General features: G+C 42.6%; 1 protein-coding gene across 4 annotated transcripts in view; it reads right to left on the bottom strand.

Moving 5' to 3' along the window:
• RAB3GAP1 (RAB3 GTPase activating protein catalytic subunit 1) overlaps positions 1-22,982 on the bottom strand; it is a 2,239,542-nt gene that overhangs the window by 885,024 nt on the left and 1,331,536 nt on the right. For all 4 annotated transcript variants that reach the window (XM_044074944.1, XM_044074945.1, XM_044074942.1 and 1 more), the window contains one exon: positions 12,908-13,009. In XM_044074944.1, coding sequence (XP_043930879.1) covers positions 12,908-13,009 — 102 coding nt within the window. The remainder of the gene's footprint in view (positions 1-12,907; positions 13,010-22,982) is intronic.

The following is a 22,982-nucleotide window of genomic DNA, read 5'->3' as shown; positions in this document are numbered from 1 at the left end:
TCATCTGCCAGTGAATTTTGTTTTGCCTGGCAGGAATTGAGCTTGCAGGTGTGCTTGATTGCTCAAGATTGTGTTCCACAGAGTCATGGCTAACCTGCAGAGTGGGTAGGAATGAGTACCCCCCTGCTTATGTACTACATAACGGTGGTGTTGTCCGTCTTTATCAAGAGTTGTCCTGGCAGGATAAGGTATTTGAAGGCTGTCCGTGCATTCTGTATAGCTAACATTTCTTTTTGATTGATATGCAGGTGAATTTGTCCTGGGATCCATTTGCCTACCATGTGAGCCTCCCATGCATAGTCTGATGCATCTGTTGTCAGGGTTTGGACGGCGGGAGGGTTGAGTGAAAGGGAGTCTCTTGTTGTGGTTGTAAGCCTCTACCTACCAAAGGAACTCTGTCCTTAGGCAAGGAATGATAGGAATCACTGTTTCCAGGTCCTGAGAATGTTGACACCAGAGACTTTTTAAGTACCATTGAAGTTTCCTCATATGGAATTAGTAGAATGCATGAGGTCATGAACCCTAGGGCTTGCAGTATTTTTCTTTCAGATAGATGGGTTTGGGTGGTCATTAGTTTGAAGTAATTTGTCAAATAAACCTGCTTTTATGGAGTGAGGAATGCCATTTGGGAAGTTGTGTTCAAGCTTGCTCCCAGGAATACAATCTTTTGGCTGGGTACCAGATGTGATTTTGTTTTGTTGATGGTATACCCCAGAGAAGTTAGGAGTCTCTTTACAAATGTCAGGTGCTGAAGCAGAATTGTCCAAGTATGGGTAAATTTGAATATTTCTCTGCCTGCAGTATGCAATGGCTGGAGCCAGGCACTTTGTGAATACCCTGGGCGCAGTAGATAAGCCAAAGGGAAGTGCAGAGAACTGATAGTGGATAGAGCCTGCCCTGAAATGTAGCTATTTCCTGCAAGATTCCCTTATGGGGGTGTGCAGATGAGCTTCGTTTAAGTTTAGGGTGACCAGCCAGGAGTCCTTGGCTAGCATAGGAAGCAGCTGTTGGAGTGTAAACATTTTGAATTTTTGTACCACCAGGAAGGTGTTGAGAGTTGATAGATCCAAAATAGGGCACCAAGAGTTCTCTTTTCTGGGCACTAGGAACAGTCTGGAGTAGAAACCCTGCCCCCTTTGGTCTGTTGGAACAGACTGAATAGCCCTGATACTGAGAGGAGAAAGTACTTGCTTTTGGGCCTCTGCCCATTGGTTTGGAGGAAGGTCTGGCAACCTGATTGGGTTGGCAGTGAGTGGAAGTAGAATCTGTATCCCTGGGATACAATCTTTAAGACCCATCAGTCCTGGGTGATATACTCCCAGTTTTTTGCATGCAGGGCGAGTTTTCCTTCTAGGGGTGCAAGTACTTGGGCATGGCTGGGAAGGATGAGGGACAAGTCACTGTGAACTTTTCCCATAAGGGGGTGGCTTACCACTCCCTGTTTTTGAGGAGGGAGCACTCCATTGTTTAGATCTGTGCATACCCTAAGACTGTAGTCTTTGTGGTCTGCTGTCCCTGGGTTTGGGGTGAGAAGGTCTGGGAGGGACTGGAAAGGACCAGTTTTTTTGAAGGCCAATGCCTACTGAATCTAGGTGGCTGTACCTGTAAGAAATCTTTAACAGTTTGCATAGATTAAGTTTTTTTCCTCCATCTTTTTAAGAACTTTTGCTTTTGAGCCAAACAAGCATTCTTGGTTTAATGGAGCATCTAGTAATTTTGCTTTGACATGGTCTGGCAAGATTTGTTCCTTCATCCAAGTATGCATTCTCAGAACAGGCCCAGTGACAGCAACCCTGCAAGATGCTTCTAAGGCATCAAACCCACACTGCAAAGTATGTTTACCAACTTGGTTTGCAGAATGCATTAACTCTTGTAAGTCTTTATTTTCTGTACAATCAGGAATCAACAACATTTTTTGTTTAATTAATTCCATAATATGCTGATGGTACTTCAACATATGAAACTGGCAATTTAAAGCCCTGATGGCAAGAGTTGCAGAGGTATATACCTTCTTACCGCATCTCTCTAGAGTCCTAGAATCCCTGTCCAAAGGGGTAGGGGTTTTGGCTGTAGTAGCCTTAATACCCTTAGGTCCCTGGGAAATGGTCTCTGGATCTGCAGTGGGATTTTTAAAGAGACATTTGTGAGAGTCAGGTACTCTGCAGTACCTGTCAGACTTTGTAGGAGCTGGTGGTAAAGTATCAGGGGTAAGACTGAATTCCATGAAGACATCATCTACAATATCCAGGACAGGGGGCATAGCTAGAGGCCTATGCTGAGGCAAGTCTAAAAATTCCCCGAGTCTCTTTTTGGACTGTGGGTAGTCCTGGCATTCCCAGCGAAAATGCTCTCTTAGGGTATGCAAGGTTTCACCAAAAGAAAAATCCTCTGGGGGGAGGCAGAGGGAATGGAATCCTCTGCATTTGAATCCTCATAGGTAGATAAGGGTATGTCCTGGTAATCACAGGGGTCAGAGTCATCGGACTCATGGTCTGTAGAATCAGAAGGAAAATCAACCCTTTATCTTTTAGAGGGGGAAGACTAGCTTCCTCTAATTAAAGTAATAAGGTCTTCAGCCATTCTAAGTATTTGTTTCTGTGGCATGGGAGCTTCAGAATGCGCTTTGGTTGTCGGTTTCCTAGGCGTAGTGCAAGCTCTGGGCCTGAGAAATTCGGTAGTTTTAGTCATTAACGAAGTAGTTGGTTTAATACGAACATTGGAAAGTCTGAATACACTCTCAGAAGCTGGTGCCTGCACAGCGGCTCCGGACCCATCCAAGGTAGAGACATCCGCAGGTTCCATAGTCGAAGAAGCATCTCGTGGCATACTGGACTCTGAATGGGTCTCAGTAGAGGCCTGCAAATCTGTAGAAGCGGGTAACAGGGGCTGCGAAAGTGCCTCACTGAGTACCAGTGGTCTGGGGACTAGCTTAACGGAAATGTCGTCTGCAGTTTTGGACCTATGCAGTCTGTCTCTGTCTTTACCCTGAGCACCAGACCGTGAAACAGAGACATTACCCACTGAGCCACTGTACTGCCTCAAAATGCAGCCTGTATTCTTTTTCTTTTGTGTACAGCAGCCAAACTTACTTGACCTTCTCTCCTCAATGATTTTGAGAGTCAGCATCATTACATGCTTCTTGCAGAGCTAATTCCCTTTCTTTTATAAGGCTGCCAAAACTAAACAATGTACTCCATGGCCTTAACAAATCTCTGGGATTCACCATCTTCACATCAACATTTAACTATTAACTTATCTGGGTACACAGATGGGTACAAAGACCCCTTTCCACCCAATAAGCCCGGCTGCTGGTCCAACCTAAGTTAAACAAACATACATAATGACACATCTTGCTGATCTTTGCTGCCAGCCTTTAACAATGCATGTTCAGCTTTCAGATGATTCCAAGCTATAGATACTTTTCTGACTTGTTCTGTGTCACCTTCCTAAGTTTACAAGTTTTCCAGGAGTTCCTTTTTTTTTTTAAATCCTTAAATTGCCAGGTGACACCAGTCTGCCCACCATGTAAGTTGCCAGAGGTCTGCCAGAAGAGCTACTCCTTTTGTGAGGGTCAAACTAACCTCTCTCTCACTGTATCCGGGACATACATGCTTATCATGTTCTCCTACTACAAATGAAGTACTTGACACAAAGCAGATAAAAAATTACCAGTCCCATCAATCCAATTTGTAGGGCTTACTGACTTTTGTTGCCTGATAATTTCCTTGAATCTATGATCTTCTGCTTCGATGCGAGACAGCCAATTTGCAGTTATGGATCCCAGTCAATACCACTGCCATTAACTGGAGGCAAAGTGTCAAAGTCTGTGGTGAAGTCCAAGTGCACCACATCCAGAGAATTAGATCAAGGAGGAATAGCAAGATTTCAGCTGTTTGATGCCATGCTGACAACCACTAGCAAGAGAACTAGTGTTCAAGAATTCCAACAGTCTGGCTCACAAAATCTTTTCCATATTATTCTTTGGCAAGGGAAATTTAGTTAATGATCAGCCACAACACTGTTTGCAGCAAAATTCTTTAAATATGGAATGCTACCCACAAAATACAACAAACAGAAATACACCACATCATCTGACATATCGGATTATATGATGTGCTGCAAGGTCCTGGAGCAATTAGCAATGCTGCCTCACAGAGCTTGACTTCAAGGTTCCAGTTGTGACTCCTGCTTTGTGGAGCTTGTAAATTTTCTTCATATTCATAGGGGCTGAGGTCTCCAGTTTTCTCCCATATTCCAGATAAGCTTGCAGATGGAACAGTGATGTTGAATTAACCCTAGGTATACAGGAGTGTGGCTCTGTGTTGACCTGTAACTGAACTATCACCTTATCTAGGTTTGAGTTCTGCCTTTCACCTACCTGTTCACTCAGATAAGAACCAGCCACATCCTGCAACCCTGAAATGACAAACAGGCAAAGAAAATGGATGGACACGTGGACTACAACCATGGTGTTCCACAAACAACTGCTAGAAACTCTTAATCCCTGAACAGATCCCTGATGAACTTTATTTAGCTCAGACGATAATCTACAAATGACATGCTTTTGCCCAAATGAAGGATTTGCAAGATCTCACCCACAAAAGTTTGAAGGACTCAATGTGCAGCTTATGTGTACAGTCTTTCTGATTTGCCAGCAGAAGTTTATAGGTAGGTACTAGGCTATTGGCCCTAGGGCCTATATAAGCCTAGCCAAAAAGGTACCTTGGCATTCACTACCCAAGAAAATAATTTTCCTGTGCCCCTGTCGAGCATAGCCACAGAAGTGATCCCCGGCCTGAATTTCCTATCTCCCATCCAATCATCAAGATATTTCTCTGTCCCTCCAGCATGTTCTGTTTATTGTGGTGACAAGGTTTAAGTCCCTAGAGCATGTAGCTCGGAGGGGTTGGGATTTCTTTAAGTGGAGCATGTCCAACAGCTCTGGGTTTGACATAGCTTTATATGTTAGACAGAGATCACCTCTGAGCTGGCGATATGCCATGGAGTAAAGCTGGAGTTTTTTGAGATGGTCTGCGTAGGGCATCTGTTTAAGGCCGGTAATCCTCTTTGTGAGGTATTTCTGTGGCCTTTCCAGTTGTTGTAGATGTCTTGTGAGGTACATACCAAAAGGGGTGCTGTATTCTATAATGGGTCTAATGAGTGACGAGTAGAGGGGATCAACGACCTCTTTTTTCCCTGAATGAGAAACCTATTGTGATGAGGTGTGCCACGTAGAAGGATTTCCTGACTACTACGGCGATGTGATTATCAAAGGAGAGACTACTTTCCACCTGTGTCCCAGGGTCTTATCACACTTTTAGTGTTAAGTAAACTACCGCCTATGTGGTTGTTCATGGGTACAGAACTGGTACCAAAAGGGATGACAATGCAATTTTTGGCACTGAGCTTGAGGCCATGGCTTTGACACCAGGCATCTGTCTCAGTGAGACCCTTTTGTAGGATGTCCACATCGTTAGGAGTTTCAATTATGGCTCCTAGTTTGCAGTCATCTGCAAACATCGTTAGTCAAAGACCTTCTGTGTTAGCCTGTACTTCAGAGAAGTAGATACCAAACAGGAGAGGATCCAGGGCTGAACCCGGTGGTACTCCATTTGTCACTGGTCTGATGTCAGATTTGGAGTCTGCTACTTTCACAGTGTGGGTTCTGCCAGTGAGCCATTTGGCAACCCATCTTGTGACATAGGGATTTATACCTAGTTTAGTGAGTATATCTATAATTCCAGAGTTGGGGATGGTGTCGAAAGTCTTGGCGAGATCTAGATATATGGTGTAAACCACCTTACCCTCATCTACGGATTTGGTGACCGCTTCAAAGTCATCTATCAGGTTTAGGAGACATGATCTGCCTTTTCAATCCCGAACTGGGTGGGGTCCACAGTCTGGAGATTACCAATGTCATTATTTATAAGTTCCATGATGATACATTCACTAGCCTTGCAGACCAGGCTCGTCAGGCTAATGGGGCGGTAGTTCCCGGGGTCAGTGGTGGCTCCCCCTTTGTGGAGTGGGATGACCATTACTATGCGCCATTTAGTGGGCAAAAAGCCTGAGGTAAGGCTATGACTGAACATGGTATTTAGGTGGGGTGCCAGTTCGTTCTGTAGTTCGTGTAGAACGCAGCCTGGGATGTTGTCAGGTCCCATGGATGCTGTGTTCCTGGCTTTGGAGAGTGTGTTTTTTACCTCTACAGCTGTGATTACAGGAACTTTGTATTCTTCCGGTATAGAGATGGGCCCTTTAGAGGTGAGAGGGGGGTAAAGTTAGCACTGAACCTATCTGCCAGGATGTTAGCAATATCAGTTGGTTCTGTATATTTAGTGCCATTGTGCTGTAACTCAGAGCAGATCTGAGTGTTGCCACTGAGATTGTTGACAGAGCTATAGAATGCTTTGTGGTTGTCATTAGAATCAGTGGCAATTTTGTTTTCATAACTAGCTTTGGAGGATTTTATGAGGTATCTCAGCATCTTACTGAGGCTGACCAGGGAGAGTTCCTCCAATCATGGGATTTTACTCTCTTTTGGAACAGTTGCTTTCTTCTGTTGTAGAGTTTGTTTATGGCAGAGGCTTTCTTTTTTTGGAGGATAGCATCTTGGTTCTGTTAGGGATTGCACGATCCATGCACTCATGTAAATGCTTATAAAATGCATTTGTGTAGGATACAGCAGTCGTACCTCTGTTGTTCATCTGCATGGGTGTCTTGAAGTTTGCCACTTCTGTCTTAAGAAGTGTGAAGTTGGCTTTGGAGAAATTTTTTACAGTGGTTTCACTAAAGGGGGGTGGGGGCGAGATGTGGATGTCTAGGGTGATTAGCTTGTGGTCAGATCTGACCAACGAGGAAATGACCTCTGGTGTGGAACACCGGGTGCCCATGTTGGTAATGACCAGATCTAGGATATTGTTGCCCCAGGTGGGGGGTGTGGATAAGTTGATCCAATGTGTTGGAATTTATGAATTCCAGAAAACATTGTGCAAAAGAGTTGGTACATGATTAGTTTTCCTAGTTAATGGTGGGGTAGTTGAAATTGCCCTTTATTAGGGTGTTAGGTTGTACTTTAATATTTTCCAGTGTATCAAGAAATGATGGTGGGGGATCTGTAGCAAGCTACAATTTGGATTGCGGTCTTGCCCAGTTAGTTGCACTTGGATAATCTCGGATGCATTACACTGAGCAACTAGCCTAGAGGTGTAGATATCCTTAATGAATACGGACACACCTCCGCCTTTAGTGTTTCGGTTCAGGTTAGGTGGCCGAAAGGTGTGGTATGAATTATAGCCTAGTAATGCAGGGGGTGCTCTCTGGAGCATTGAACCAGGTCTCTGTCACTGCACAGATGTCAATGTTATAATTTATTACGTTTAATATCTTTCAACAATTTCAAAAAAAGGTAAAGGACTTTTCTCCTTCATGTACAAATCAAAGCACTTGATCTATAAGCTTTTAAGGAAAAGGTATGCCTCATGCCCTGGATTAAATCAGAGCGTCTGAAAGATCTCTGAGAAGAAATTCATAAGCCCTGCACAAACTACCCTCTGGAAAATCAAAAGCAAGATGTTAGAGGAGAAAAATGGCTCTACTACTAACTCAATGGTACTATTAGCTCACAGCAGGCTTGCTCATTGTCACTTGCTTGAAACAGCAAGTGCCCTACTTCACACTAGTCTGATCCTACTAAATTATGCAGCCTTCCCAAAGCCTGACTCTAGTAAGTTACGCAGCTCTCCCAGACCCCTAAATCTAATCCCAAAACTACCACTTGGTCCATAATCATAATCCAAAGCTTTGATCCCTAACCTTAAAACTACCACTAGTACTTAAACCTTAATTCTCCTCACACTGTATAAACAAATTTCAGGATTGCTCCCTAGACCTACACTCTCCCACACCCCCTAAACCTACATCACCTCATCTCTCCCTAACCCTAAATCTCTCAGACATCTACTAAACCTAAGCACTAAACTCCCACCCCTCCCACTACCTCCCTATGACTGCTTCAATTACCTTACTTAAATTCAACTACATGTTCAAGTGGCAGCTCCACTCTATCTCTCTGTACAGATATCACATGTTGCCCAAACACATAGCTGAGTCTGAGTGAGAGTGACAGCCCATAAGAAATGCCAGACACCAGAGTTCCCAGCTCGGAAACTATAGTCTGTAAGATGAGTAGCATCTTACCCTCACCAAGAATGATGCCACAATATGAAGACAAGATGATCAATTTAAACAACTGGCTTAAGTATTGGTGTCATTCAAAGGGGATCCAGTGCCTGTCAGCCTGGGATGACATGCTCGACAAGCCACGATGCTTCGCTAGGGATGGCTTGCACCTGCCACCCCTGGGCTTTCGGATATTGGCAAAGGCTCTTGCCACCCCCATAGTGCCTTTTTAGGCAAGGCTCAAAAGACAAACCCACCTCCATAGGTATCACAAGGGATAAGAAACTAAGAGTAATGCTACTCAACGACAGAAGTCTAAACCTCAAGATGCATGCACTCAAAACTCTCCTTAGCATGGAGAACATCGATATCTGTGCAGTAACAGAAACCTGGTTCAAGGCTCCCGAGAGCACCCCAGCACTACCAGGTTATACCTCATACCATGCTTTTCGGCCCCAAAACTTGGACCGAACCACAAAAGGAGGGGGAGTATCAATATTCGTCAAAGATACCCACACCTCCAGGTTGGTGGCACAGCACGAAGCATCAGAGACTATCCATGTGCAACTAACAGTGGGTAAAACTGCCTTCCAGTTTATAGCCTGCTACAGACCACCCTCCCAAACCCAGGAACCCCACTCGGCCTTCCTGAGAACACTGGAAAATATGAAGGTCTCTCCAAACACCATTATATTGGGAGTCTTCAACTACCCAAACATAGACTGGGAGCATTACTCTAGCTCCAACACCCTAGCCCAAAGGTTCCTAGAATTTATAAACTCAAATGCTATGGAACAACTTTTTACCACTCCCACAAGAGGGGAAAACATACTGGACCTGATCATCACCAACATGGGGGCTCTATGCTCCAGACCAGAAGTGTATCCCTCACTGGTAAGATCAGACCATGAACTAATCTCACTGGATATTTACATCCCGACCCCACCCCTGCCCAGAAAACCACAGTGAAAAACTTCTCTAAAGCAAATTTCACACTCCTCAAAACCGAGGTGGAATCCTTCAAAGCCCCCGGGCCTGTGGAAAATATGTCCCAAACCGCAGAATCCTTTATAAACGCATTCTATGAACACCTTCAGGAATGCATGGATCATGCAATCCCAAATAAAACGAAGACCCAATCCTCCAAAGGCAGGCGTCCTGTCTGGTAGACCCCAGCCATAAACAAACTATGCAATAGAAGGAGGAAGCTACTACATGATAGAGCAAAATCCCAAAAAGGGAAGGCATCTCTAATCAGTATTAGCAAAAAACTACGGCACTCATAACATCGTCTAAGGCCAGCTTAGAGAGAAAAATTGCACAGGACACTAAGGATAATCACAAGGCTTTCTTTAGTTATGTTAGGAACCTGGGTGGGAATTCCCAGATATGCTCAGAATTAGTCCAAATTGACAAAAAATACACCAAACCCACAGACACTGCCAACATCCTAGCTGACAGGTTCAGCGCACACTTCTCCCCCCCCTCCCCACCAAAAGGGCAAATATCCATCCCAGCAGAGTGCTGCCCCCCTGACATCTCAGATGCTCAGGTAAGAGCCGCCCTCTCCAAAGCAAAAAACACAGCATTAATGGGACCAGACGGTGTCCCAGGCTGCGTCCTACATGAACTCCAAGAAGAGATAAACCCAAACATAAAACTACTGTTCAATCTCAGCCTTACTACAGGATATGTACCCAAAAAGTGGCATACAGCAACAGTGGTCCCTCTCCACAAAGGTGGTGCCTCAACGGATCCTGGAAAATATCGCCCCATAAGCCTGACTAGCTTGGTCTGCAAAGCTATGGAAAGGATCATCATGGACCTCATAAATAAAGATATTGGGAACCTACAGACACTGGATCCTACCCAGTTTGGCTTTGTTAAGGGCAGATCCTGCCTCTTAAACCTGGTCGATTTCTTTGAAACAGTCACCAAGGCCATTGACGAGGGGAAGGTGGTCCACACAGCCTACCCAGACCTCGCAAAAGCCTTCGATACAATACCCTACTCGGACATTATAGATAAGATCACCAGCTTAAATATAAACCCCTATGTCACTAGATGGGTTGCAAACTGGCTCAAGGACAGAACCCACATGGTTAGAATTGCTGGAGCCATGTCAGACTCCAAACCAGTTACAAGTGGCATCCCACAAGGCTCAGTCCTGGGACCTCTCTTGTTCGCTATATATTTCTCAGAGGTACAGGCCAACACGGAAGGACTGTGGCTGACCAAGTTCGCAGATGACTGCAAACTAGATGCCATAATCGACTCTCCAGCCGACACAAGCATCCTACAAAAGGGCCTCATAGAAACAGACAACTGGTGCCAGAGCCATGGCCTCAAGCTAAACGCCAAAACGTGTATAGTCATCCCCTTTGGCAAAAACAAAGTGCCCACAAATTACCACATAGGTGGTAATCCATTAAGTACGGAAGAAGTAATTAGGGACCTGGGGACCCAAGTTGATAGCAATCTCTCATTTGAAAACCACGTGGCCAAAGTGGTTAGAAAAACATTTTATATAGCCCACCTAATCACAAAGGGATTCACATCTAGATCAGGGAAGGTCATCGTGCCTCTACTCATCCCTCATCAGGCCCATAATTGTGTACAATGCCCCTTTTGGGATGTACCTTACCAGACACATGCAGCAACTGGAAAGACCCCAAAAGTACCTCACCAAGAGGATCAAAGGGCTCAAACAGATACCATTATACTGCCCGGTTAAAGAAACTCCAGCTCTACTCAGTGGCATACCGCCTGCTCAGAGGCAATCTGTGCCTGACGTATAAAGCCATGTCCAACCCGGAATTAATGGACATGCTGCACCTCAGAAAATCCAAATCCCATCGAGCTACATGCTCGAGAGACTTGAACCTCAGCACTGAAATAAATAGGACATGCTGGAGGGACAGATTCATAACCCAGAGGCTCCATTCACTCTGGAATAAAATCCCAGTCCAGGTTAGGCAGAGTCCCTCATTGACTCTCTTCAAGAGGAATCTTGATGAGTGGATGGGAGATCGTAGGTTTACCCCGGGTATCACTTCTGTGTCACTGTTAGACAGAGGCACAGTATACTAACCTCGAAAAAGGGCATAGCAAAATAAATTTAAAATGGGTGGCAAAAGCCAAACACACTCTGGCTAGGCTTATAAATGCCCTAGGGCAGATAGCCTAGTATGAACCTATGAACCTAAGTAGTCACTACTCTAACGTGTTATAGACATGAAAACAATACCAGTCTACAATGAGAATAGCACTCAGTTAGGTCACCGTTGTGACGGAAGAGTTAGTGCAACAACTTATTTCCAAATGCAAGTGATCCTGTCTTCTCTACTGAAAGTGCTGGTGATTCAAACTAACTAAGAAGACAGTACGTTTGTTAAAATATACAGAAATGCAAATGTGAAATCCTCCATCTAGGCTACAGTATCTCCTCGCTTTGGACAGTAGTCCACCTACTGTTCAGATATGAATTTCAAATGGTAAAGATGCAACCAGTATAAAAGCACTACTTGAATTCTGTATGAACTTTCAGTGATGTGCATTAATATTATGTGGATGATGAAAATATGGCTGCTTCAGTAAGCATTAACATCTCCTCCAAAGATCTGGGACCCATTTCAAAGTTGATGGCAGATGCAGCAGACCAGCCTTTCATGAAACAGATTAGGTATGACAAGAAAGTTAAAGGCCCCTAAAACTGAAGAGTGTGTGCTATTAATATGCCATCACGTGTGAAGAGCAATGACAAACTGCAAGAATTCTCACTGTCATATAGATGCTCCAGATCTGCTGACAGTTTCAGTTTTTAAAATCGACCCAGACTTTTTCACTAATTGTTTATGATATATTTAACCTCCTGAATAACCCCTTTATGCTCCGCACTTTGTTGTTTTTGCACAACAGGTATATGATTGCGAATTCAATGAAAAGTCTGCAGTATAAAAAAAATACAGTCTTGTTTAAACTTAAACCTGCTAGTAGCCCCCCTCTGTCAGTTCATTACTCCACTCCCAGAAAGTTTAAAAATTAAGAATTGCAATAACAAGTCTATTTTACACTTGAACAGCAGCCCAACAGTTTGCAAGCACCATCACCTTCTGCTACACTGATGCTTTAGGGAAACAAGGCTGAAAACAAAATATCTGTGGGATGTCTCTTGCTCACGTAGGGAAAGTGATTTAAACATGAAGGTACCTGTCAGACATCTAACAAAGGTTTAGCACTAAGGAAGTACTATGAAAGTTGGAAAGGCCAGGATGTTAGAGAGAAAAACACCTGCAAACTTCCTCCTGGATAAAAAAGGAGGAAAAATCTTCCTGCACTGCAAATGAAAAATATCATCAGTTACCAGATGAGATAGGAATAGCACATCCTTGCAATGCACTCTTGTTTGGTACTTAACAGCTTACTAGGGAAAAGAAAGTAGAACTCAAGCCCTATGCACAATAAATGATTTCCCACTACAGAAAAAACCTTGACAGAGATGAAATGTTGCATATTATCAGAGGAATTAAAAAAGGAAGCTCATGTAATTATGATCGGGGCTCACTTGTAAAACAGAAATAGCATACTTTTATATATTTGCTATTGCTGTCACATGGTGGAAGCATCAGTGGATGAAGCAACACCTGCAGATATCAAATGGCACAAGTAATGCTTCATCTGGGTTTTTTTTTCACAGCTACTAAAATATTAAATAGTCCACACTTACATAGTCTTCACTCAGCGTTGTGGAACTGCTACTTCCTGTCAAGGTGCTACATTTTGCTTCCAACACATCTGTGGCTTTTTCAGCAGCATCTGGGAATAATGTCTGAGAAGAAGAATGTACAGCATGACTGCCAACAAAATTCCTTTCTAGGTAAATTGTTATTTCAGCTTGAAGAAACTTCTACCAGCAAGAAAAAAAAAACTTGTAATGAAATCATGAAAAAAAATATTTTGCAAATTAAATAAAAAGATGTAATGGCTGGGGTTTGAGTTAACTGAAAAAAAAAACACTTCACAGCTTTTAGCCATTGTAAAAGTATTTATAATTTTGAGAAACCAATGGTTGCTCGTCTTTAACACAAAGTAATACCACACACCAAAGTTAGCAAATGCAGTCTCATAATCTACACTGAATATATTAAATAAGTATACTGAACTAATATTCTTTCTGATCATATCAGTCCCATCTCAAACTCTTGCCTGGTTTATACATCAGAATTGACAAGTTCCACAAAATACACAGACCCTCATTTCTTTATGACTTCATAAAAAAAAATGGCTATTTACAAAACTAGATCATACACTCACACACAGCACTATCACTCCAGGCTCACCTAGACATTAGCTGACTAAATGGCACAATTAGTAGCTCAAGACCACTGCCAATCAATTTGCATCCGGTGATCCACTGTGGTGACCCCTAATAGGAGAATCCGAAAGACAATTTATTTAGTTTTAGTATCTTAAGTTCAAGTTAAGTCTAGTAATCTTAACTCATTACCAGACTGCATAATGCCTTCTTCTTCTTTCGGCTTTTTCCCGGTTAGGGGTTGCCACAGCGGATCACCTGTCCGCTCGTGACTGGCAGTGGAGTTTTACGGTGTCGAGTTGCCAGCCCGGCACCCAACCTTCCACAGAAGGCACACACATGCACGCACTCAGACCTAGGGTCAATTTAGTGTGTCCAATCCACTTACAGCATGTCTTGGGATGTGGGAGGAAACCGGACTACCCGGATGAAACCCACGCGACCACAGGGAGTACATGCAGACTCCGCACAGAAGGCACCCCAGCTGAGGATCGAACCGGAGAACCTCTTGCTTGCTATGAGTTGGCAACGCTAACCGCTGCACCACTGCGGCCGCCCTGGAATGCATAATGCCTAATACAGCAAAATTTGTGGTTAGCAGTATGTTCCAGACACATCTATGAGTAATTCATCAAAGAACTATAAATGTATATTCCTTGATATTCTTGAACCTTTCTCTCATTAAATCCATATTCCTTGTTATATGAAGAGCAAAAGGTGTAAGTGAGATAGCCATGGTGAAGTGACCCCCCCCCCAATCCAAAACAGTTGAATTTCTTGTAACAGAAAATCTACTTTTGCAAGAGGCTAATCACTCCAGTCAAGCTACTTTTCTGATTTTAGGTTAAATTAATCCACTGATTTCTCTAGTGTTCAGAGGCCTTAAACACTAAATTATGCAGCTACAACATGCTACTTCCACTGATATAGTCAGGGCTTGGTGATGCATGTCAATTAGTGTCTTGGGTGCCAACCTGAATCTACTGGAGGAGGTTGTGAGGTGTATAGACTGGATGCTCTGTCCTGCTGTCAATCCCTGATGGAGACTACAAACCACATGGGAATGTTAACTTGGGGGGGTGAGGGGTTATGCCATTTGTGAAAGTGAACAACATGCCCTCACTGATGCTGAGTGCACATCAACCCTAGGGAGGCTTACTGAATGTGCGCACTGAAGTTCAAGAGTAAAACAAAACAAAACAAAAACCCTGCTCTTAAGGATGATGGAACCCTTTCAACTGCTCAACTCTTGCTCCGAGAGGATTTGAGTTTCAAGGTGGAGTTTTCCTTTAAACGATAATCAAAATGTGCTATGTAAACAGTAAATGAGGGTATTTGGCCTCAGTATTTTTCTTCATTTAAATCGCCTCATCTGTTGCTCACATATTACTATTTAGCCTTTACAGTGGTCTACATGGTTACCCTCCTTCTCAGAGCACCCTTTGATTAACATTTAAAATGAAATCTCCACCTTGGAACTTTGAAGCTTTGCTTTCTGAGCTATTTTAATGCATTAAAATCACTCTATATATTTCTTATAAAACTGTAATACATTTTTTCACAAGATGGCCATCATGATGCTTGCCATATACAGCTATCAGTGCAATCTATGGAACACTGCTCAGCACTTCAAAAAGTAGTTCTGGTATTCACCACTGTCTGCAATAGGAGATAAGTATTTATTTTAACTTAATGCTTGAGAAATGTGCTTACTGTTTTTGTGTAAAAGAATTTGACAATGGCAAAAAGTAAATTATTTGATAATGACATTAGCAAAAGGAAGAACCACTTGTTCTTGAATTTGCTCTGTTATGAGTTTTTTTTTTAAACTGAGATACAAATGCCTTCACGTGTTATATTTTCCCTCCTTATGTTGTATTGCTACCTCATTACTTACAGTGTGCTGCAATATAACACTTCATCAAAACCATGATCCTTGGGTGGGACAAGTCAGTAATTATCTGTGCTGTCTGTAAAACGAACACTACTTTCTTTACAACTGCTGAAGTTACACAAAATAGCTCTTATAAGTACATCACTATAAAAAAACGATTAGAATTCCCATATATTTAGATGCCATAACCTTATTGCAGCTTGAGAGATTGCAAGACAAACTATGCCACCAACCAATGAAAAATAATTATTTTCATCTTAATACTAAGACGAAGGCCCTATGAGCCCTACTCAGTTGCTTACCGCCTACTCAGAGGCGATCTATGCCTGATGTACAAAGCCATGTCAAACCCAGAATTAATGGACATGCTCCACCTCAAAAAATCCAAGTCCCATAGAGCTACACGCTCCAGGGTCCTAAACCTCAGCACAAAAATAAATAGGACATGCTGGAAGGACAGATTCATTTCCCAGAGGCTCCCCTCACTCTGGAATAGAATCCCAATTCATGTTAGACACAGCCCCTCGCTGACCCTTTTCAAGCGAAATTTGGGCGCGTGGATGGGAAATCGCAAATTCACCCCTGGGATCTCTCCTGTGTCCCTGCTAGACAGAGGTACAGTAAACTAATCTTAAAAGGATACCTTCTGTGACCTACTTTACAGAGGCACAGTAGGCTAATCTAATAGGGAGGCGGAAGCCAAATGCACTCTGGCTAGGCTTATAAATGCCCTAGGGCAGATAGCCTAGTATCTACCTATGAACCTATGATGTGCAATACTGGTTGGTTCTTTATACTGCTTTACATGACATTAAGATGACATATGCAGTGTCACAGTTTTCTGTGACATTTAAATAGTCAGAAAACATTTTTTCTTGCAAAATATCAAGACATCTGCAATTTTCATCCTGATCACCCTGCAGAGAGAGAGAGGTAATGATACTGCTTCTGTCTGCAATAAACATAGTAGAAAACAGTTTCACAACACTCTGCACATTCTACAGCACTTGCTGACATCAGCAAGACTAATTGGTATATAAAAGTGTAGGAATGACCTGACAAGAAAAGAATACACATTTCTCCGGTCTTTTGTATATCATGCAGTCAGAGGCACATTCCTCTGTCTAAGTATGTAAGACGTTAAGCTTAGAAAAAAGTGGGTAGGCTTTCCATTCCTTTGATTTCAGGGCAAGGAAATGAAAGTTTTATAAAGTACAGGCAGGCTTTTGGTAACAAAACCAGACTGTAAGGAGAAAAGAAAACCAAGGGTTGAGCTAAACTGTAGGAGTGGGTGGACTTTTCCCTTTAAGTGGTATTTCCAACATTAGAGTGCCACCCTATTCTAGCCTCTTCCTTAGCCAGCCTGTTAAGACTAATTTTGGGGCAGTGAAGCCAGGAGCGGCCTTAGGTCAACTGGTGCCCTAGGCAAAAGGGCTCCACGGCGCCCCCCACCACACTACCTGGTGTCCCCATCCTTGTCTTCCTACACCAAATAAATACTGGAAAAGCACCCCTGCTAGAGCAGCTCCCTAGGCGGCCGTCTAATTGGCCTATGCCTAAGGCCGGCTATGAGTGAAGCAACTACCTCATATTTAAAGAGGACATGTTATTCCTACTGCACAATGATTCCACATTTGAGAGATGCAATAATTTACGTAAATTCGAGGTTAATCTTTCCATATGACCAAGTGTCAGAAAAGAACTCTACACCACCACACCTACAAATGCTAAAGTAGTTAAAAATTCTTATTCAAACCATAAAGGCACCTATCTAGCAAACCCTGATCAAAAGGAAACACTTCTGTGACTGTGCCCACATCTTCAATTACTTTTAATATGAATAACCTAGACTGCAAGCCTTCATCCTTAAGGTTCTCCAGGACTTCACCATATCTTGGTAAAGTCCCAGGTATTGATGAATCCATTATCATCGACACACAGACATTGTACTAGGCTGGACAATGGCAGGGAAATAGAAAGCAGTTTCTGGTGCTAGAATTATGGATGTCACTAATGCCTTTGTGACCCTTCACCATCTCATATACCAATATGATTGGGTGTATGCCCATGTGAAAATGAATAGTCTTGGGTATTCCACATGGGCGTGAATGATTCAAGATATTCCACATAAAGAGAGACACAGAGATGCATCTGGGCGCTTCACTCATGTCTCTGAGGAAGGTAAGACCCTTGTAATAAGCTGCGTTTTACATTCACTGAGAATGATGTCTACATTTAAAGACAATCATAATTGTCTTTAATAAATAGCTAGCAAGCTGCTGTCATTCCACGGGGGGAGTCAATGTGTTTGACATGATCAACAGTTTACCTGCTTTGCTAGGGATGACCTACACCCTCTTACCTATGGGTTTTGCATACAGGCAAAAACTTTTGCTGAATCAATCATGCGTTTTCAGGCAAGGTTTACCTTCATTATGTACAGAATCAGGCACATGCAACAACAGGAATGTCCACAGACGATCCTCCAAAAACAATACAGGATGTTAACAGCGTATCCTATGCAGACTGCTTCAAAGACCTACCCTTATGCTCTGTCTCCTACAGACTGCTTCAAAGACCTATCCTTATACTCTGTTTCCTACAGACTGCTGAGGGATGAACTATGTCTGGCATACAAGGCATCAAAGGGTCCCTCTCTGATGGACCTCTTGCACACCTGCAAAACAAACAGCATCTTAGCTACCTGATCCAGGGACTTAAACGTTGCCTGCGACATAAACAGGTCATGTTGGAGGGACAGGTATGTACCTCAGAAAATAACCATTCTCTAGAACAGGCTTTCCATCTATGTGAAGCAGAGTTCTTCCATGACCCTATTTAAGCATAACCTGGACCAGTGGATGGGAAATAAGAAATTTATCCCTGGTCTGTCACCTACATCTCTTAATGAACAGAAGCAACTTGTAAATGTTTGACTATGCATGCCTTTACTTACACAAACTCATAGAACACTAAACTTGTCGGATACATGGAATACATATCTAGGCTTAAAAGGCCCTTGTAGTTGTTAGCCTAGTATATACCTATAAACGTATGAATATTCTCAAAGAGAAAAATGAAATTCAAACATCAAGGCTACACTACTTAATGCTATATTGTTTCCCCTAGGTCTAAAGTGAAAATGGGCTCCATCCCAGTCGAACTTTCCACAGTAAACAAATGTTAAATAAATAACTAAATAACTCTAGGTGACATGGGCAAGCTTCTTGATGGTCATTTAGGCCATAAGCCTAATATCAGCCAATGACCCTACTCTCTGCCAAATGAATACAGAATAATTCAAGTTTTACAGCTACCTAGCATAATTTTTTCTTTTAAAATGCAATGTACTGCTCAAAAGGACTTCTCCTGTTCTGCACCAAGCCTTGGACTCACATTAGTCAGAAATACTAGCCATTGTTCCCAAAAAGCTTCCAATGTCATCTGCACCGGCCAATCACAATAAAAAGGCATTGATCAGTATGACCTCCAGAAGAAGGAACATTCTTCAAAAATGAATGAAACCTTCACGGCTATCTACAGGTGCTCCTGTATGCCAAGACTTGGAGGAACAGTACAAAACCTTGACAGATCTATGCAGGTGCAGAATAATGACATAACAGCTGCCTATTGTTTCCTAAACAGAACACTGCTGTCCCCTTATTCAGTATCTTCCCTTTTATAAAAAGTGCATGGGTACAGCATCTTCAAGCCCTCTCACTCTGACATTATGTAACATCTTCAGCTTCAAATTCCTAATCATCCTGGCTGTCCCTCTGAAAACAAAGACACATTCCTTAGCAAAGACAACTAGAGTTGCAGGCAGAATTTTAACCCCGAGATCAGCATCACTAGCATTCACTTAATATGTGTAGGAGGAGTGAAATGTGAAAACTCCCAATGTAATGATGACAAGCAAGTGCTGAGAATGTCACCTGACAAGGTTCTAGCTTTCAGAGGTTTGGATAATGAACCACTCTTGAGGCATTGAGAAGAACTCCAAAAAAGAAAGCAACAGAGATGTAGAGATGGAAGAGAGAGTAACAGTGAGCCAAAAGACTAAAGTGCTGCTAACTGCAATACATCACTAGACATCCCAAGGCCTTAAGATGTTGCAGACCTGTAGAAATAGGGGATGCGGACAAACAATAACAAGAACATTGACAGCTCCCAAATATCTTACCTATTACTAAAGATGTTACAGAATTATAACTTACTGAAGAAGGGACAAGGGGGAGAGAAAGAAGAAAATATGATAAGGCATATTGGCAGAATAAACTACAAAAGAATATAACAAAAGGGTATAGTGCTTCCACCGCATGTAAATTATCTGCTATATGGACCAGGACATTAGACACTACAGCAGGCAAGTAAATGAGAACTGCGAACTGCAAGACACCAGAAATTTGTTTACCTTAACTCAAGTGGCAGTCAAGATGAATGGGACACCTACAATCGCAATACTAGGGATGCTGAACCATGTGTACTCCTGCTTACACAAAGCAAATGAACTGCTTGGTGGACACTAGTTCTCAATCATTCATACAACATGCTGTCACACCCAGTCTCAACTGGATCTCTTTATAGCAGCGGAATGAGCTGCCTCCCCCACTTAAGTGGAAGAGACATTGTCAACTGCTTGATCCTACCCTGCGTGGCCACCTACTCCAACATTTCAGTCACTAGTCATTCCTAAGTCGCCTGGGTCACAGTCAGGATTTCATCTCTCTGTGCCATGGAGTAGCAAACCTGCTGGAAGTGATGATATGTTCTAAACATTTGCACCACTTAAGAAGAGCATATTTTCTCACTGAAAATAGACCCTAATGTGTTGAGTTTAATCAGCAGCCCAGGCAATGAAGAAACTGGCAAGGGTGAGATGAATGATGAGGCTTTGCCAGCTCAACTTTCCCTGAGGAGATGGGCTGTCATGCCCAGCAGGCACACTTCAATAATTAGTATCACTGCTGAAGACCAGGAATCACATGAAGCATAAAAATGTTGTCTCAAATGGAGGGCTCATGAGTACATCACACACAGAGAGATGTGAGTGCACCTCACTGTGGTCCACTGAAATCCACTCTTCAGCTGCATCCAAGCAAAAGCATAAAACAATACAGGGCCTAAAGAGAAAATCAAATTATCAGTACAGATGGGGGCACCACAATCTTGGTACACTCAACTTCTGCTAGGTGGGCTCTGGGATAATAAATGGGTCTGTGGGCTGACAGAGTGGGACCCCAATGGTAGGTGATGACTGAAGCAAAAACAAAGAAAAAAAAATTACCTCATACTAAAAAGGGAAAATTATAAGCTGTAATTATGTCCTTCAAGTGGAGTGAAAATCTTAGGTATGTTTCTGAGGATCCAAGTCTAATTTTCTAAAAATTTTACTAAAATATGACAAGTGTATGACTTAGATACTGCCTCCAATATGTAGGCATGAAATGTTATTCACCATCACTTCTTTTCAGGGAGAGGAAGAGAGGAATGACAACATATGACCAGAATTTGTCTGCACTGATCTGCTCTTACCACAGAGGGAAAAACTATATGTAAGTCTCAATACAATCAACCTTTTGCAGTCTTGCAGCACCACCCAATGTAACGGTATACCAAATTCCAAATACTCAATTGCTTTAAGAGATGACTCTCTCACTTCTTTTCAGGTGGGAATGTCTGAGCAACCATTACCTAAATTGGTACCAGAAGTAAAATGCAAATGCGTGCCCACATAAGTGGCTTTTTCTGTCACAGAAAATATGCTACCACCAAAAAATTCTTGTACCGATAAGGATGAAATGGCCTAGTTAACTTCAACAATGAAATGTAGTTAAAGGGAAAATTCGATTCTCCAGTGTAGTAAACCTTAGCCCAGTGTTATTTTCTCTTGCTATAACATCATCTAGATTTTGTTACATGCCTATAAAACCTTCAGTGTCTTCCAGTTTATTTCATTTCCACTTGCTTCCTTGACAAGGTTTATGACAGAACCAGCACGCTTCTATTCAAATCTTATATTGTTTCAGAAAGTAATCCATCTCAGCCTACATGACAGACCAGACAACACAGCTTCTGCAGCTTTCATTCTTGGCACCACTCACAGTTTACATTCTGAGACTGCATCTTTCTGAGACTAGTAACTAGTAAAATGGAAAAAATGCTCCTTCAAAAACTAAACTTTTGCAAAAAGAGTTTCACTTTAGCTGTTAATATTTTACAAGAAGAAAAGACATTAATTATATTACATTACTACACTAACAATGTGGTAAATGCTTTTATTTTTGGCCAGTGAGGTGCTGCACTTTATGCAAAATTAAGTGCAGTAACAAAAACAGGCACCCGTTACCTACATTACTAGCTTTTGGAAGTGATAACTGGCAGTCCCCAATGAATGAGCTGAGATGTTAACTGCTACTATGAAACATGACATAAAGGTATGGTCCAATTTGAACACTTAGCCAAACCCTGCTTTTTACCTCTTCTGTATGAAAAAAAATAAAAATAGACTAAGAAAGGACTTTACCAGCTTAGAGTAGGCACACATCACAGTAAAACTTATCACAGTAAAACTTAAAAAAGAAGCAGGCACTACTTTCAAGGAGTATCTAAGAAATCAGTGACTCATACTTCTTAATAATGTAACTAAATGAAGGAAAAATCAGTTATGATGTCTAGGTTGTATCATATCATATATGGACCAAAATTAAATTCTGGAAGGTTAACAAGAGAACCAGGCTGCACAATGGTCTTCACCTCCCATGCACAAGGTTCGATCCTGACCTCTGACCAATGCCTGTTTGGAGTTTGCATGTTCTCCCTTTGTCTCTGTGGGGTTCCACCCACCTCTGAAAAAAACATGCTGAGTGTTTCCATCTCAAACTCACCAATGAATGGAGTTGTGGGCAGCAGCACAGACTCTACTGGGTGCCCTATAGGGGGAAGAGTTGTACAGACCAACCACGTTCGGGCACATTTACTGTGGTTCACATTTTCCTCAAGGTAGGAGAACATGGATTACAGACTGTGTGCCATGGCAGGGCTAGTCACTCAACAGTGTAAAATATGGCTCTAGGTATTTCGGTCATGTTGACTAATGTTGCCAAATGGTCATGGGTAGTTCAGGATCCAACCTACGTCAGGGACCCATGCTAATGGTGGGCGGGGTGTATGTGCCCCTACTGGCTAGTGTGTGCCCACCACCCCTGGGTCAATAACCTACTGGCTGGCTGGTGTCTAGTTTCCCAGCCTGGGTTATGTGGGCTAGCTCTGTTGAGTGAAAGCTGGGTGTAAAACCAATCAACCTGCCAAACATTAACTAAGAATTGCTACACTTAATGTGGATTCACTGACAGGACGTGGCTTGGAAGTGGATGACATGATGACACAGAGGAGGCTGGACATCCTATGTATCCAAGAGACAAGATGGAAGAACAGTGTAACAAAGTCACTTGACTTGGGATCCAGAGTCTACTACTCAGGAGGGGGACAGGCTAGAAATGGTGTGGGAAATTGCTGTGAGAGAGAGGCTTCAGAAGGCAGTGAAGGATATCATCAGAAATAGTGACAGACTCATGACAATCAGACTATATG

Source organism: Protopterus annectens, chromosome 6.part0, assembly GCF_019279795.1.
Source record: "Protopterus annectens isolate FY-2018-M chromosome 6.part0, PAN1.0, whole genome shotgun sequence".
In the NCBI taxonomy this organism is placed as follows: domain Eukaryota; kingdom Metazoa; phylum Chordata; order Ceratodontiformes; family Protopteridae; genus Protopterus; species Protopterus annectens.
Note: the sequence above shows the minus strand (reverse complement) of the source record. Positions and strands in the feature narration are given on the sequence as shown.